This window comes from Apodemus sylvaticus, chromosome 11 (assembly GCF_947179515.1).
Source record: "Apodemus sylvaticus chromosome 11, mApoSyl1.1, whole genome shotgun sequence".
Taxonomy (NCBI): Eukaryota; Metazoa; Chordata; class Mammalia; order Rodentia; family Muridae; genus Apodemus; species Apodemus sylvaticus.
In genome coordinates this window covers 2,143,266-2,156,433 of record NC_067482.1, presented here as the reverse complement: position 1 = coordinate 2,156,433, position 13,168 = coordinate 2,143,266, and the positions used below count along the sequence as shown (strand labels likewise).

The window sequence follows — 13,168 nt, the reverse complement described above, 5'->3', positions numbered from 1 at the left end:
CCTCATGAGTAATGCAACATGGAATATTCACAATCCGTTTGTAATGGAGCCAAGTAATAACATTAAGAGAGATATTTTCAATCTTCAAATTTCACAGGGCAACTGACACAGTAATTTGTTTTGATTCTAAACTGAGGGATACAGAGAGAAATAGTTTTCCCAATTAAAAAGAAAAGTGAACGCCAAAATTATAATTATAATTTCTTCTAGCCTAAGCATAATGGGATTTCCTGTTATCCCAGCCACTTGAGCTAAAACACAGGGATTGTGAGTTCATGGTAAGACCTTATCTCAAAGCAAACAAACAAAAGAGAAAACACACACACACACCCAGAGAGGAGAGAGAGAGAGAGAGAGAGAGAGAGAGAGAGAGAGAGAGAGAGAGAGAGAGAGAGAGAGAGAGAGAGAGGGAGGGAGAAAACCCACAGGTTTCAATCCGCTTGACTCCTCCTTCATTATAATTTTACTTTTCAATCAGTTTGGAACTAAGAGACCAGTGAACACACTGACTAGTGAGCAGATGCCTCCTTATCTTCATTCCATAGGGCTTTGCCTCCCAGGATTTTGTGAAATGATCCCCTAAGCTTGGGCTACTTTATCACCCACAGTTTCTGAGATGCTACCTTCAGACCTCTTCCGGAATAAACTTTGAATGGGAATCAACTGACACGGAAAGACTTAGTCATGGAAAACTAACAAGAATGGCCAAGAACATATTTGAGAGGTTCAACTCCCTCAACCCGCAACCTCCAAGAAAGCCTTGTGTGGTTCAGGACGCAGGATGAAGCAGGTGGCTTTCTATCACCTACTGCTCCAAGAAGCTCCGTGGGACTTGTCCTCCCTTCTGTGTTTCCAAACACATGCTGGGCACTCAGTTGACATGTGAGAAATTGATCAGTAGAAATAGTGTTGTCAGGTTCCCTGGGCTGTGAGGGCTGAAGCTTTGGCTAGAAGCCTTCAGAGCCCAGGTGGTTCAGAGGGCTAGGACCTTATCCTGGTTTCAGTCATTTAAAGGACTGGCTGATGGACTCTGCTGACTAGTTTTATGTCAACTTGACACAGTTGGAGTTATCTCAGAGGAGGGACCATCAATTGAAAAAACATCTCCATAAGATCAGGCTGTTGGCAAGCCTGTGGTGTATCTTCTTAATTAGTGACTGAGGAGGGAGGGCCCAGCCCATTGTGGGTGGGGCCATCCCTGGGTGTGGTCCTGGGTGCTATAAGCAGGCTGAGCAGGCCACAAAGAGCAAACTCTCCAAGGCCTCTGCATCAGCTCCCACCTCAGGGCTGAGCTCCTACCCTGGAATACGGAACTTGGGGTATCCAAGTCATAAGAGAATGTGACATGTGATAATCGCAGGGTGACTCCAAGACAAGCCCCAATCCTCATTTCACATTTCTCTCACATTTTAGGACTGTAATTTCCCTTCCACACAGCAGCCAGCCAATCAATCTCTCTCTTCTCCTCCCCTCCCTCCTCCCTTCTTTCTTCTCCCCTTCTCTCCAGTCTCTGTGGAATCTGAGTAGTCAGAATTAGGTTGGGGTGGAAGGACCACAGGTACTCTTCATGGTTAAGGAAACTAGGAAGTGAAAACATTTGCCAAGATAGAATGCATCGGTGACAGATCCTATACAGAGACTCAAATCTGGGCTGAAGGAGAGCTCAGAAGTTCTTTCCACTCACAGACCCCATGAGGTGAGCCCAGCGCCTATGTCAGGCTGCTCACAACTGCCTAGAATTCCAGCTTCACGGGCTCCAACACCCTTTTCTGCCACCTCAGACACCTGCACACATATGTACATGTTTACACACAGAGACACACACACATACAGACAAGTAAAAACATACATATATCCATACATAAGTATTCTAAAAATATCCAGGTCTCTGAATCAAAGCTCTATAACTTTTCTTCTAGAAGCCCATGTCCTGGTTTGGTTTGGTTTAGGTTTTGGGGTTTTTGTTTTGTTTTTGTTTGTTTGTTTGTTTTTGTTAAGGTGAAGTTCTCAGAGGTAAGAATTGATGTCCCTATGTATAGTGGCACACATTTTTAATCCCAGTACTTAGGAGGCAGACAAATCTCTGAGTTTACTATATAGTTGTAGTGAGATGCCATTTTTAAAAGGAAAGAAAGAAAGATGATAGATGATTTAAAGATAGATAGATAGACAGATAGATAGGTGGATAGATGATAGATAGGTAGATAGATAGATAGATAGATAGATAGATGAATAGATGGGTAGACAGACAGATAGGCAGGTTTGGGGACTGGAGAGCTAGCTCAGAGGTTTGAGTTGCTTCCTGCTCTTTCAGAAGACCTGCATTTGGTGATTAGCACACATGTCTGGTGGCTTGCAACCACTCAAAACTACTCCAACCTTAGGAGATCCAATGTTCTCTCTAGCCTCTGAGTTTATGTGCACTCATGTGCATATATCCACACACACATACAGGGACACATAGACACATAATCAAAACTAACAAAAAGTAAATCTTTTTAAAAGTTCTTAAGAATAAAAGAAGGAGAAAATATGGAAAATGAAGCAATTGTGATTTACTTTTTGGCTTTCCTCTGCAGTCTTCTGATCCCCGTGTACCCCGTAGGGGGGGGGGAAGCAAAAACACCAATAGCCTTCCCCCAAAATTCCTGGCCTAACGAAAGACAAGCTGTAGTAATCTTAGTACTTTATTAAGTTAAAACAACATTCTAATAAATATGATTATGCTAATACATAATGCACTCAAGAAGATTTAGAAACATTTACAACCCTCGAAGGAAGGCAGGTGTTGAGGCCACAGCCTTTGCCCCACATCTACCAGCTCAGGCATCTTATAAAATTCCACCTAACAATAAAAACTGGATTTGCTCATGAATTTTAGAAATAATCCTCCAGTTCCTATTTGTTTACACTTGAAAAACTCCAGAATTGTCTAAAAGAAGTCCAAATGTTCATGTAGTCTTCTTCAGAACTCCCTTGGAGGCGCAGAACACAGGGCCTAGCTATGTTGATGTCCGACTGATAGCTTTTGGGGATTAGGGGCTATGGCTTTAATCTCTCCGATATCTAACAGGGTTCCTTACTCTGATAACCTGTAGCCAATAATCACTCGCTGAGTAACAGAAGGGCCTGTTCCAGGGAGCTGCTCCACAGTTTCACCTCCTCTGAAAACACCACAGGAGCTCTGACTCCCTCTCATCACTGAGTCTGCTTCCCTCACCCCCACCCCGCCCCCACCCTGCAGATTTGATGGTGCATCTGATGACTTCAAAGGAATGAGGTTCCTTCCTTAAACCAGTGTCTGGTGGAGGACAAAGGGGTCAGCAGTTTCCCCAGAAGAAGAAAAAAGTACTGTTCATTCTTTCTCAATAGAAGCATCAGTGGTGTCCAAAGCTTAAGGGACGCCTCCTCTTTTAGCAGCTGCCCAGCGTCCTTTCTGGCCTGTGAGCCGGCAGAAAGGGGAAGAACTGGGAAGTACAAGATCTCATTGGATCCCCATCTTCAGCTGTAGGGAAGCCCAAAGCACTGTTGAGGTTCCCACTCTGGGTTGACCTTAGAACAAGAGTTCATCACCTCCAACAGCTTCAGGAAGGAAGGTGAAGGGGCGTAACCACGAGGGCCTGCCTGCGAAGGGGCTGAAGGGAACCAGGGAAGACATCCCTCACAGTAGTGTTACTCTGCTGGTGCTGTGGACTGCCAGGGCACTCATTTGAGTCCATGCTGAGTCTCTCGGTGCCTCCTGAGATCCACCTTCCTCTGGAAGCCCTTCCCACACAGGTCGCAGCCAAAGGGCTTGAAACCTGTGTGCTTCCTGCTGTGCGTGATGAGGTTGGAGCTCTGACTGAAGGCTTTGCCACACACCTGACATTTGTGGGGCTTCTCACCTGCAAGGATGGGAGAGCAAGGGCAGGAAGTGTGAGCCTGTGTTAAAGCTTCGGACGGACCCGTGTGACCCACATGCTCCTGCTGCCAGCTGGCGAAGACTCTCACATTGCAGAGTGATGGGTTGCAACTCAACCAACTCCTAGCCTGCAACTTGGTACCAGTGAGCCAGGGTGTACCAGGTGGGAGTGGAGGCTCCCAGGCAAAGGTCTCAAGCGGTTTCCTGCTAAACGGAAACTAAGCAAAGGCCACGTGCCCTCCCCAGCTGAATTCACCCCCAGGACTAGCCTGCCTGCTTTGAGAAGCATAGGGCCCCCAGAGCAGATGTTCAGCAGGAGGTGGGAGGGGCTGCCCCACAGACCCTATGACTGCTTTCGTCAGAGGAAGTTTTCAAATCTGAGTTTCCAAGTGGGTGTTGTTTTGTGTGGCCAGTGAAGCTGTCTTCCTTCTTGCTCTTGAAGAACACAGGTTTGTCCAATGTGTTAATTTTTTAAAATCCACATTTCAGCCACAAATAATTTCTTAAGGTTGTCTATTCTATCTTTTACTTCTTTTTTTTCTTCTTTTGAGTTTTAAATCATGGGATTCTTAATATGCCAACCCTTCACAACAGAACAATAAATAACAGGCAGGGAGAAGGAATTTTTTAAAAAGCAGGTAACAGAAAGAAAACCAACAAGTTTTGCCTTTCCTGGTCTTGTGCTCCGGTTAAAATTTAAGTAAATGGTACACACTCCCAAATAATCCCCTCATGATTCTCTGGTTGGTACTTGACCTTAAGGGATCAAACAAACAAACAACAACAAAAAGTGTCTGTTTGCTTGTTTCTAAAGAATTCCATCTCTCTTTGTGCTTAAGATTTCTTGATAAAGACTCACCCCACAAAACTTACCCTGCCCCTCTAGAGTCCAATATGTCGGAGAAATGAATTCTAGCCAAGGTTTAATAAAGTGTTTAAATAATTGTTTAATTAAATAAATGTTTAATAAAGACTTAAATGTATCATCCAGTCAAGATTCTATTTGCATTTTGATAAGTGTCTCAAACAACTTATAAAGAGTGAATTATATGGAAATTTCAGGCAAGGGGGCATGATTAAAGTGAGGTTTGGTTTTTTTCCCTGAATTTTCTGATACAAATGTCTACACTGTTATATTTACAAACATTAACTGAGGAATCCTGGAAGGCACTGTGGTTTTTTTGATGTTGTTGCTGAAGGAGCTAGCTGTATAGTCCTAGCTAGCCTAGGACTCATTATGTAGCAAGGCTAGCCCCCATCTCACAGGACTCTACCTGTCTCTGCCTTTTGTGTGCCACTACATCCAGCTGTGATTTGATTTAAAGAAATGTCCATAAAGTCAGAAGTTGTGGTCTCTTGTAACTGTCATGTTGACTGTTACAGGAAATGCTCTCAGGAGCTAGAGAATCCCTTCTGTTCACAAGCTCCTGACAGTAAGCCTGCACATCTGCTCCTGAAGTGCTAAGGAAGGCAGGCGTCCCAGACTGCAAGCCAGAGAACTGAAATTTACTGAAACTGTGATCGCCCAACATCTGAGTAAGAGGATCCCAGTTTACTGTGCGGAGCAACAGGAAAGGACCGAGGGAGATGAGCAATCTGAAACACTGGGGTGTTCTTAAAGCATTGTAATAGGTGAGGATCTGTCCTCCTGTTAGGGAGCAAAATAAGAGCAACAAAGAACGGGAGCTTCCGCATCAACCTCCTCCCACAGCGGTGAACCTGTACTACACAAGGAACAAGTCAAGACTATAGGAATTTGAGAGCTCAGACCAACAAACCTGAACTTGAGCCCTGTAATCCTGGATAAGTTATTTCATCCTTCTGAGCCTTGATCTCCTCATCTCTAAAATGGGTCTAAAAATACAATTCCTTTCTCCTGGAGTTGTCAACACTGACTCAGTAGGAAACTCAGTAACATTTGCCTTGCTTTTCCTGCTCAAACAAAGGAAGCCCTTATAAAAATGAAGTGTAGTTGACACATATGAATCCCGATATCTCTAGTAAACATTTATATTGACCCTCTAGGAGGGTTTGATGCAGCAAAACTGTTAACACAGCAGAAGATACTCCTTCAGACCCAAGGGCTACGAGGCCAGGCTTAGCTTACCGGTGTGGATGAAGGTGTGCTTCTTCATATCTGACTTCTGGTGGAACCTCTTGCCACAGTACTGACAGGGATAGGGCCGGGTGTCCGAGTGAATGAGCAGGTGTGTGGACAGTGTGGATGACCTCTTGAAACTCTTGCCACAGATCTTACAGTCGAAGCTGCGCTCCTGCACAGCAGAGAGGGAGGGAGAGGGAGGAAGAATGGTGTGGCTCCTTCTCTCTCTCTCTCTCTCTCTCTCTCTCTCTCTCTCTCTCTCTCTCTCTCTCTCTTTCCCCCCCCCCTCCCTCCCTCCTTTCCTCCCTCCCTCCCTCCCTTCCTCCCTCTTCTACTGCTCTCCCAGAGCCAGAAACCCTCTCCTCCCTCCCTCCACTCCATCATTCAGCACCTACTGATTAACGTGTTTTCTACCAAAACACTTTACAGCCACCACCCTCCACACCCCAGGGCAAAATCGTAGCTCTGCCCTGCGTTTTTGACACCCATTGACACCCTCCTCAGCAGGACCTCAGCCACTGAAGATTGCCCCAATTTCCCAGTCACTGTGGGGTTTGGACCAGATGGGCTGCTGTCACAGACACTTGTGTAGTATTTTGCTTATCTCCCTCTCTTTAATCACCATACAGGACCTGGTGCGCTAGAGGATTCTCAGGTGCCTAAAGCCTTGGACTAAGGCAAGTTATAAACCAATGAATGAATGGCCAGCATTCACTACTGGACGCTGTGCATGAACTGAGACCCTTCCTTGACAGTCAGGAAGGATGAAGGGAACATAAGCAGTAAAGGCAGTGCATTAGCAGCAGACGGCAACAAAACTCCAACAGAATTCCACCGCTGGAGGCTCAAAGCGGTGCAGCACACCCCAACACCTCGGGCCTCTGTCACCCAGGTTTCTCTGCACACCTAAATAGAAGCAAGCAGAAGGGGCACCGGAAGGCGTTGGAAAGTCGGGAGGCAGTGGGAAAGTGGCTGGTGCCGAATTGTAGGACAAGCTGAAAGGTCCCCAGTGCTGCGACAGCTGCCAGTGCCGAGCTTACCTGCGAGTGCACGGCCTTGTGTTGCTCCAGGCTCACCGCGTGCCCGAAGGTCTTGCCGCACATCTCACACGCAAAGGGTCTCGTGCCGCTGTGGGACCGGCGCACGTGCACCTCCAGCCCGTGGGGTGTGGAGAACACCTGAGGGCGAGTGGGGGGCCAGGGAGAAGGCCGCTGAGGGGGGTCGCGGGGTGCGCACGCTGGAGGGTCACGGGCTGGGGGCACAAGGCTGATGAGGCCAGGCGCGCGGGAGCCTCACCTTGCTGCATTTGATGCATTTGTAGGAGCCGCCGCCCAGTAGCAGGCGGGTGCACAGCAGCTCCGACTCCACCTTGACGCCCATGCTCTTGTCCGCGTGCAGCTCGTGGTGGCCGCGATCTTGGTACAGCCGGCCTGCTGCTGTGCTCGGCCGCTCGTACAGCCCGGCCGCTGCAGGCGCGAAGTCGCTGTAGAGCCCCAGGCCTACAGCGCTGCTGGCGCCTCCGGTGGCGCCGCAGCTCCCGGGCTGTCCCGCACCTGCTCCGCCCGCAGCCTGCTCCGGGCCGTAGCGCGCGGCCGGGCGGCCAGGCTCCGCGCCGCGCTCGCAGAAGAGGCTCAGGCCGGCGCTGCGCTCCAGCGCGCTGCACTGCCGGTAGCTCTGCACCAGGTGCCGCAGGTCAGAGCCCGCAAGGCCGCTCCACGCATAGGGCTTGAAAGGCAGTGTGTAGGGCTGGGCTTCGTCCAGAGAGCGGCACAACGACTTCTCCGACGCTGAGGAGGCACAGGAGGCCATTGGGTCAAGTTCGAGGCTGCTGGGCGGAGCCCGCAGTGCATGATCACTACTGTCAGTTGCCCTAGCTCGTTAGAAAGCCAAGTACCCCGGGGCACCCCGGGTAAAACTCAAGTAGGCCCGCGGGGCTTCCCGGGCCAGTGTCAGAGCAGCAAAGTGATACTTAAAATGATACAGGTTAAAGAAGTGGGTAAATTCGTTTTGATGTTTCTCTGGCTGGACCGCGCCCACCCCCAGCCACCCCACCCCCACCCCCACCCCCGCACCTGCTAGAACGATTGAGACAGACACCTGGAGCTTAGGCCTAGGGTCCTGACTCCTGACTACGTTCAAGTACTCCTCCCTCAAAGGGATTACCCTTTCTCTTTGCAATCGATTATGAAGAACGGAGACGGCCAATACACGTTGGGCCCAGGTTATCTAGAAATATAAAGCTAAACAAACTGGAATGGCCCCAAGATTTCTCAAAGCTATGACCCAGTGGGCAGCAGACAAGGGCAGGAAGTATGCCCATCCCTGATAAACTTCTGATGAAAAATTACAGTCAGGGGCTAGCCACCACCTTCAGAAGAACTCCTCTCCCTTCACACAACGTGAATTTTGCTAAAACTGGATAGTGAACGAATGCAAGTAAATGTCCCGCACACTCCATTCTTGGGCGGACCTGTTCCATTAGAGCCTGGTCACACAGCCAGGAAGAACCCTCTGTTTGTGGGGGGTGAATGAGCTAGTAGTGTGACAGGGAAATAACCTGCTCTTGACAGAATTCGGATTGATCTTTCTGCTTCTGCTGTGACCCGAGATACACCCCACCCCTCGCCTAAACCCTAGTCAATTGCTCCCCAGCATGCTGCTCCCCGCCTTCTTAGCAGAAGGGGAGAAAATGAAACTTTTGAAGACAGAGCCAGCGAGCTGAGATTTGCAGCAGCAACCCTGCACTCTAGTGTGGCGCCAGCTCTGTCCTGCTCAGACTGCCCAGGTCTCTTGTTTGAGGTATTCGGGTCTGGGTCCTGGATTCTAGGATCTGACACTTTCTAAATAAATTCTAGACATAAACAAAACGCCAGCCAGAGAAGAGGACCGCTTCATTTGACCGCATCTGTCAGTTCCAGGCAAACGAATTGAGGGCCAGCCTGGAGCTAAGGGCCTTAGAAGGAGGCAGAGGACACTTTGAGCAAGGAAGGCGTCCAGCATGGAGGCCGGATGCCTCCCGCTGAACCACGTTCTCTTAGGAGCCAGATCCCCGGGCCGACCCTCTGCATCCCTTGTGCGTGCTTCCCTCAGTGCTGCGACCCCGGAACTCTGCCACAAGACCTCGAAACAGGGCCCTTACCTGGAGACACGGAGGGAGAAGGAGGCCTCCACAAGTCCTCAAACTCAGAGCTCGGGTCACAAACGCTGCCTTCGCAGCTGTTGGGGGACGCGGAGGCTCCGTCGGGAGCCTCGGTAAGCTGAGAGTCGAGGGACAAACGCTCTCGGGGCTCCATCTTCGACTCGCCTTCACTCACAGCGCCGCCCTCTGCAGAGAATATTCAGGAGAGAAATAAACCTAAACCTGGCCGAACTGAAGTGGTTCCACCGTGGCGCCCGTGTCCTCCTCTGTCCACTCTGACCCGGCCCGGAGCCCTCCCGGATTCAAGAGCCCTCTGCGTGCGAGCGCCAGGGGCATCTCTGGCAAGCTCCGAAAATCTGAGCACCAGTAAACAAACAAACAAACAAAGCACGCGAGGGGCGTTAGGGTAGCCTCCCCTGATTCCTCAGGCACGAGGTGGCTTGGAGCAGAGTCGGCGTCCTCGGCACCTGCCCCGCCCGGCTTCTGCGCGCCTCGCACCTGCTCTGCCCGGCGCGGGCACGGCCTCCAGGCGCAGGGAGTAGTCCGGCCCCGGAGAGCGCGGCTGGTGGTAGCTGTGCGCCTTCTTGCTCTTGACCAGGAATGAGCGCGGCATGGTGGCCAGCCGCTGGACGGATGTTTGGACCCTCGGTTACTCTGAGTTCTGAGAGGAGGGGAAAATTGGGTGGAAATGAGGGTCAGCACCGATGGCGGTTGTGGTCGGTTCCCAGGCCAAGCGAGAGTGCGGGCTGGGGAGGGGAGAGGGAAGCCGCGGGAGGAGGGGCTTGGACCCAGGCGCCACGCTCACCAGGTGGCACTCGGACAGGTGGCGCGAATCCCGGCCTCCGCCGCTACTGCTATGGCTCAGTGGTAAAACCTGTCCCGGGCTCTGGCTCAGGTCCCTCTGCTCTGCCCAGCCCACGCCTCAGTCCCTCCCCTTCCCTAGCAAAGCTAGATCATCCCTCTCCCGAGAGCAGTAGTCCACGACTGGTCCGTTATCCCAAGTCAACCCTGCAAGCCTGCCTACTCCCTTCTGGGCTGTGGCGCGCGCCCGGGATGCGTGGATTCGTTTAGCCGATCAGGGGGCATCAGTGTTTGGGACCCGGAAGGGGCTTGAAGCCAAAACCTCCAAGAGCCCCGAAACAGAGGCAAAAAAATAAAAATAAAAATAAAAATAAAAAGGCGAACTAGACAGGACTGAGAGACTGGTTTGCCTAGGGACTGTGTGCTGCAGTGGCTGGAGCAAAAGGCAGGAAGCCAGAGGGACAGGAAAGTGAGATGGGGGTGGCAAGGACTAATACTTGTCACAGGAGAAACGCCCAATGGAACAGTAGTGTGGCACTGGCCAGGGCGGCACTACTGTGAAACATTCCAGACCCGTAGGCCTCGCTTCGGAAACTAAGCCCCGGAAAGAAATATTTTCTGATCTGCTCACCAAATATCTTGTCCTAGGGAAGTTGAGTCTGAACTGCGTGCTTACTGGTAAACACGCGGTGCCCAAATTTAAGGAGCGCCAACGGTTGCGCGGGCCAGCAAGAAGATACCCGGAGCGTGCACGAGCGAGCAGTGGCCTGGAGGCTGGGGTCCCGGAGCCAGCACGGCCGAGAGCTGGCGTCGCTCCCTTAACCCCCAATCAGTTCACCTAATCTCGGGTCGAAACCTGAGCCCTGCGGGGAGGCGGGGCCGTGACTGCGTCCCAGCTCCAGACCTGCTCTCGGTCGACCCTAGGGAGGCCTAGGGTGAAACGAATCCGCCTGCCTCCGCAGTCCAAGGCAATAGAGGCTGAAGGGCGGCGGGCTCAAAGACCAGGGCACAGGTCGCACGCCCCGGGTCTTTGGGCTTCGTGCGGTTCAGACTGAGGAACCTGAGCCTCTTCGCCCCCGGGTCGACGTACAGAACACACCCCGTCGTCCCCACTTAAAAGGAGCCCAAGGACTCCTGCTCTGGATCCCCAAACCTAATGTGCGGGCTTCCCGGAGGGGGGGGGGGGTAGTATGCGAGGATTGCTGCCTGAGACCTGGGCTCCTGGGGGCCTTGGGGCGAGCATGCTACACTCCTTGGTCGGGTTTAGCTCCCAGGACCTGGGCTCCGCCGCTTCAATTTTCCCCGCACTCCCTGTCTGTACAGCCAGACACTCCAACCAAACCAATTCTTAAAGCAAGCATGAAGAGCAGGAAAACAGGGCAAGAGTCCTGGGGACCTCGATGAGGCTCGGGCCTACGATGGCCACGAATGAGACCCGTGGGAAACAGGGCTGTCTGGTCCCGCGCTGGGTCTGCGTGTCAGCACCATGCGGGACAGGGTAGTCACAGAGGTGGCGTCCTCGCCCAGGCCACAAACCTACGGAGGGCTTTGCTGGGTTCCGGTAGGAGGGGTAGGGGGATGGCAAGGAGGCCCAGCGCGTGGGAAGGCAACCTCGTGCTGCAGCTGGCGTCCAGGGGGCGGGGCGGCACGCTCCTGGCACAGCGGCCCGCCAGGCTTCCCCGGTCATCTGAAGCTGGGAATTTGGGAGCCGAAGGCAAGGCGCTCGGGAGGAGGCCTCCAGAGCCTCGGTGCCGCCACCTGCCCAACCAGATGTTTCCTTCCTGCGTGGATCCCACTCTCCCATCTAACCGCCAAACCGTGTGCCCCTCTATTCCAGATCTTTCGCTCCACCGCTTGGGTAGCTTCAGAACCCAGCAGCCGGAGCTCTGCAGCAGGTGGGCAGGTGAGGACCCGCCTGCGCCCCGGGACGTCCCCACAGTGTCAACGTCCTCCTACCAGTCCTCGAGGCCACCCCCGCCTGGGCGGGAGGCACAGCAGTTCAGCAAACCTACCTGCGGGGTCAGGGCGCGGGCATCGAGCTCTGAGAGTGTGCAAACTGAATCTTGCTTTCGGGAGAGACTGATCTGTCTCTCTGACTTTTTTTTTTAATCTCCTTCCGAGCTCAGCCCCCAAAACCACGAACTTCACTTCCTGAGCGTTAGAGGCGCTCACTAGCCTTCTCAGCCCCGTCCCCATCCCCCAGTGGGACAGCGGGCCACGAGCCTCCTTTGCGCAAGGGGTCAGGAGGTGACAGGAGGGGGAGTTATCCTTGCCAACTCCCCGGGCACCCCTGAGCAGCACCCCCCCCCCCAAATTTGTTTTTCTGTGGGACCGCGGGGCTATCTATGGAGTCTCCGTGATGTCTGAGAACCCAGCACTAGAAATGACTAGAAAGAAAATCGAAGTATTCTTGGCTCCTGGAGACTTCCGCAGCGAGAAGTCACAGATTCAGGACACAGATTGACCGGAGGGGCGGGTGCTGGTTGCAGGCAGCTCGCACGGACCCTCTGGCCGTGGGCACCCCAATTCTGTCGCCTGCTTGGACAGCATAGCTCCCCGGTTGCGGCCGTGAATCACCGGACCCCAGTGCCACCGCGCTGGATCTCGGCCACTGGCCACCGCGTCCTAGAGCGAAACCTGCGCCTCGGACCCCGAAATAACTTGTTGTGGAAACACTTGAGGATAAATACGCCCAACGAAGCTGAAAATACCTTGACACCCAATCCCAGAGGTTTGCTCATTTCCCTTCGGATTTAGGTAACGGTTAAATTTGGAAGAGGTGGGCGAGCGTCGAGCCCGGCGAACAAGGGCCGGGCTGGTGGCGCGTCCCGCGGGCGCCGGTGGCATCGGTGGGCACGTCCTCCCCACCCGGCCCCCGCCTCGAGCTCGCTTCCGGTGGTCGGAGCTGGGAAATTAAAGGCGACTTCGGAGCTGCGGCTCAGCTGAGTCTTGCTTGGTCCAGGCTGGGGCGGGGTGGGAGGGGTGGCGCCTGGGGCCTCAGCCTGGTACTGGGCCATGGGGACTTTGGCGTCATTGCAAAATGAAGGCTTCAGAATAATGCCCACCATGGCCTTGCCCTCAATGAAGGCGTGGAATTAACGCTATTGATGGGAAGGCGGGGAGAGGAGCTCAAACCTTACTCTTCCTCAAATAAAAAAATACAACCACTTGAGACTATTGTGCTGTACAGATGTCTGTGGGCTGTGCACCCTCTCCTCGCAGAGGT

General features: G+C 52.6%; 1 protein-coding gene across 4 annotated transcripts; it reads right to left on the bottom strand.

Annotated features, from left to right (window-relative positions):
* Nucleotides 1-2,673: 2,673 nt before the first annotated feature.
* Gfi1 (growth factor independent 1 transcriptional repressor) lies at nucleotides 2,674-12,923 on the bottom strand. Of its 4 annotated transcripts, none has more exons than XM_052198973.1 (7): nucleotides 12,654-12,923; nucleotides 9,640-9,802; nucleotides 9,142-9,327; nucleotides 7,299-7,789; nucleotides 7,043-7,180; nucleotides 6,009-6,174; nucleotides 2,674-3,884 (listed from the first exon to the last, which is right to left on the bottom strand). In XM_052198973.1, the coding sequence occupies exons 2-7, from the start codon at nucleotides 9,752-9,754 to the stop codon at nucleotides 3,706-3,708; spliced, it is 1,275 nt and encodes a 424-aa protein (XP_052054933.1). In that variant the 5' UTR covers nucleotides 9,755-9,802; nucleotides 12,654-12,923; the 3' UTR covers nucleotides 2,674-3,705. The 4 variants fall into 4 exon arrangements, with proteins under 4 accessions (XP_052054933.1, XP_052054931.1, XP_052054932.1 ...); XM_052198971.1 differs by lacking the exon at nucleotides 12,654-12,923 and adding an exon at nucleotides 11,955-12,130; XM_052198972.1 differs by lacking the exon at nucleotides 12,654-12,923 and adding an exon at nucleotides 10,574-11,443.
* Nucleotides 12,924-13,168: the final 245 nt, after the last annotated feature.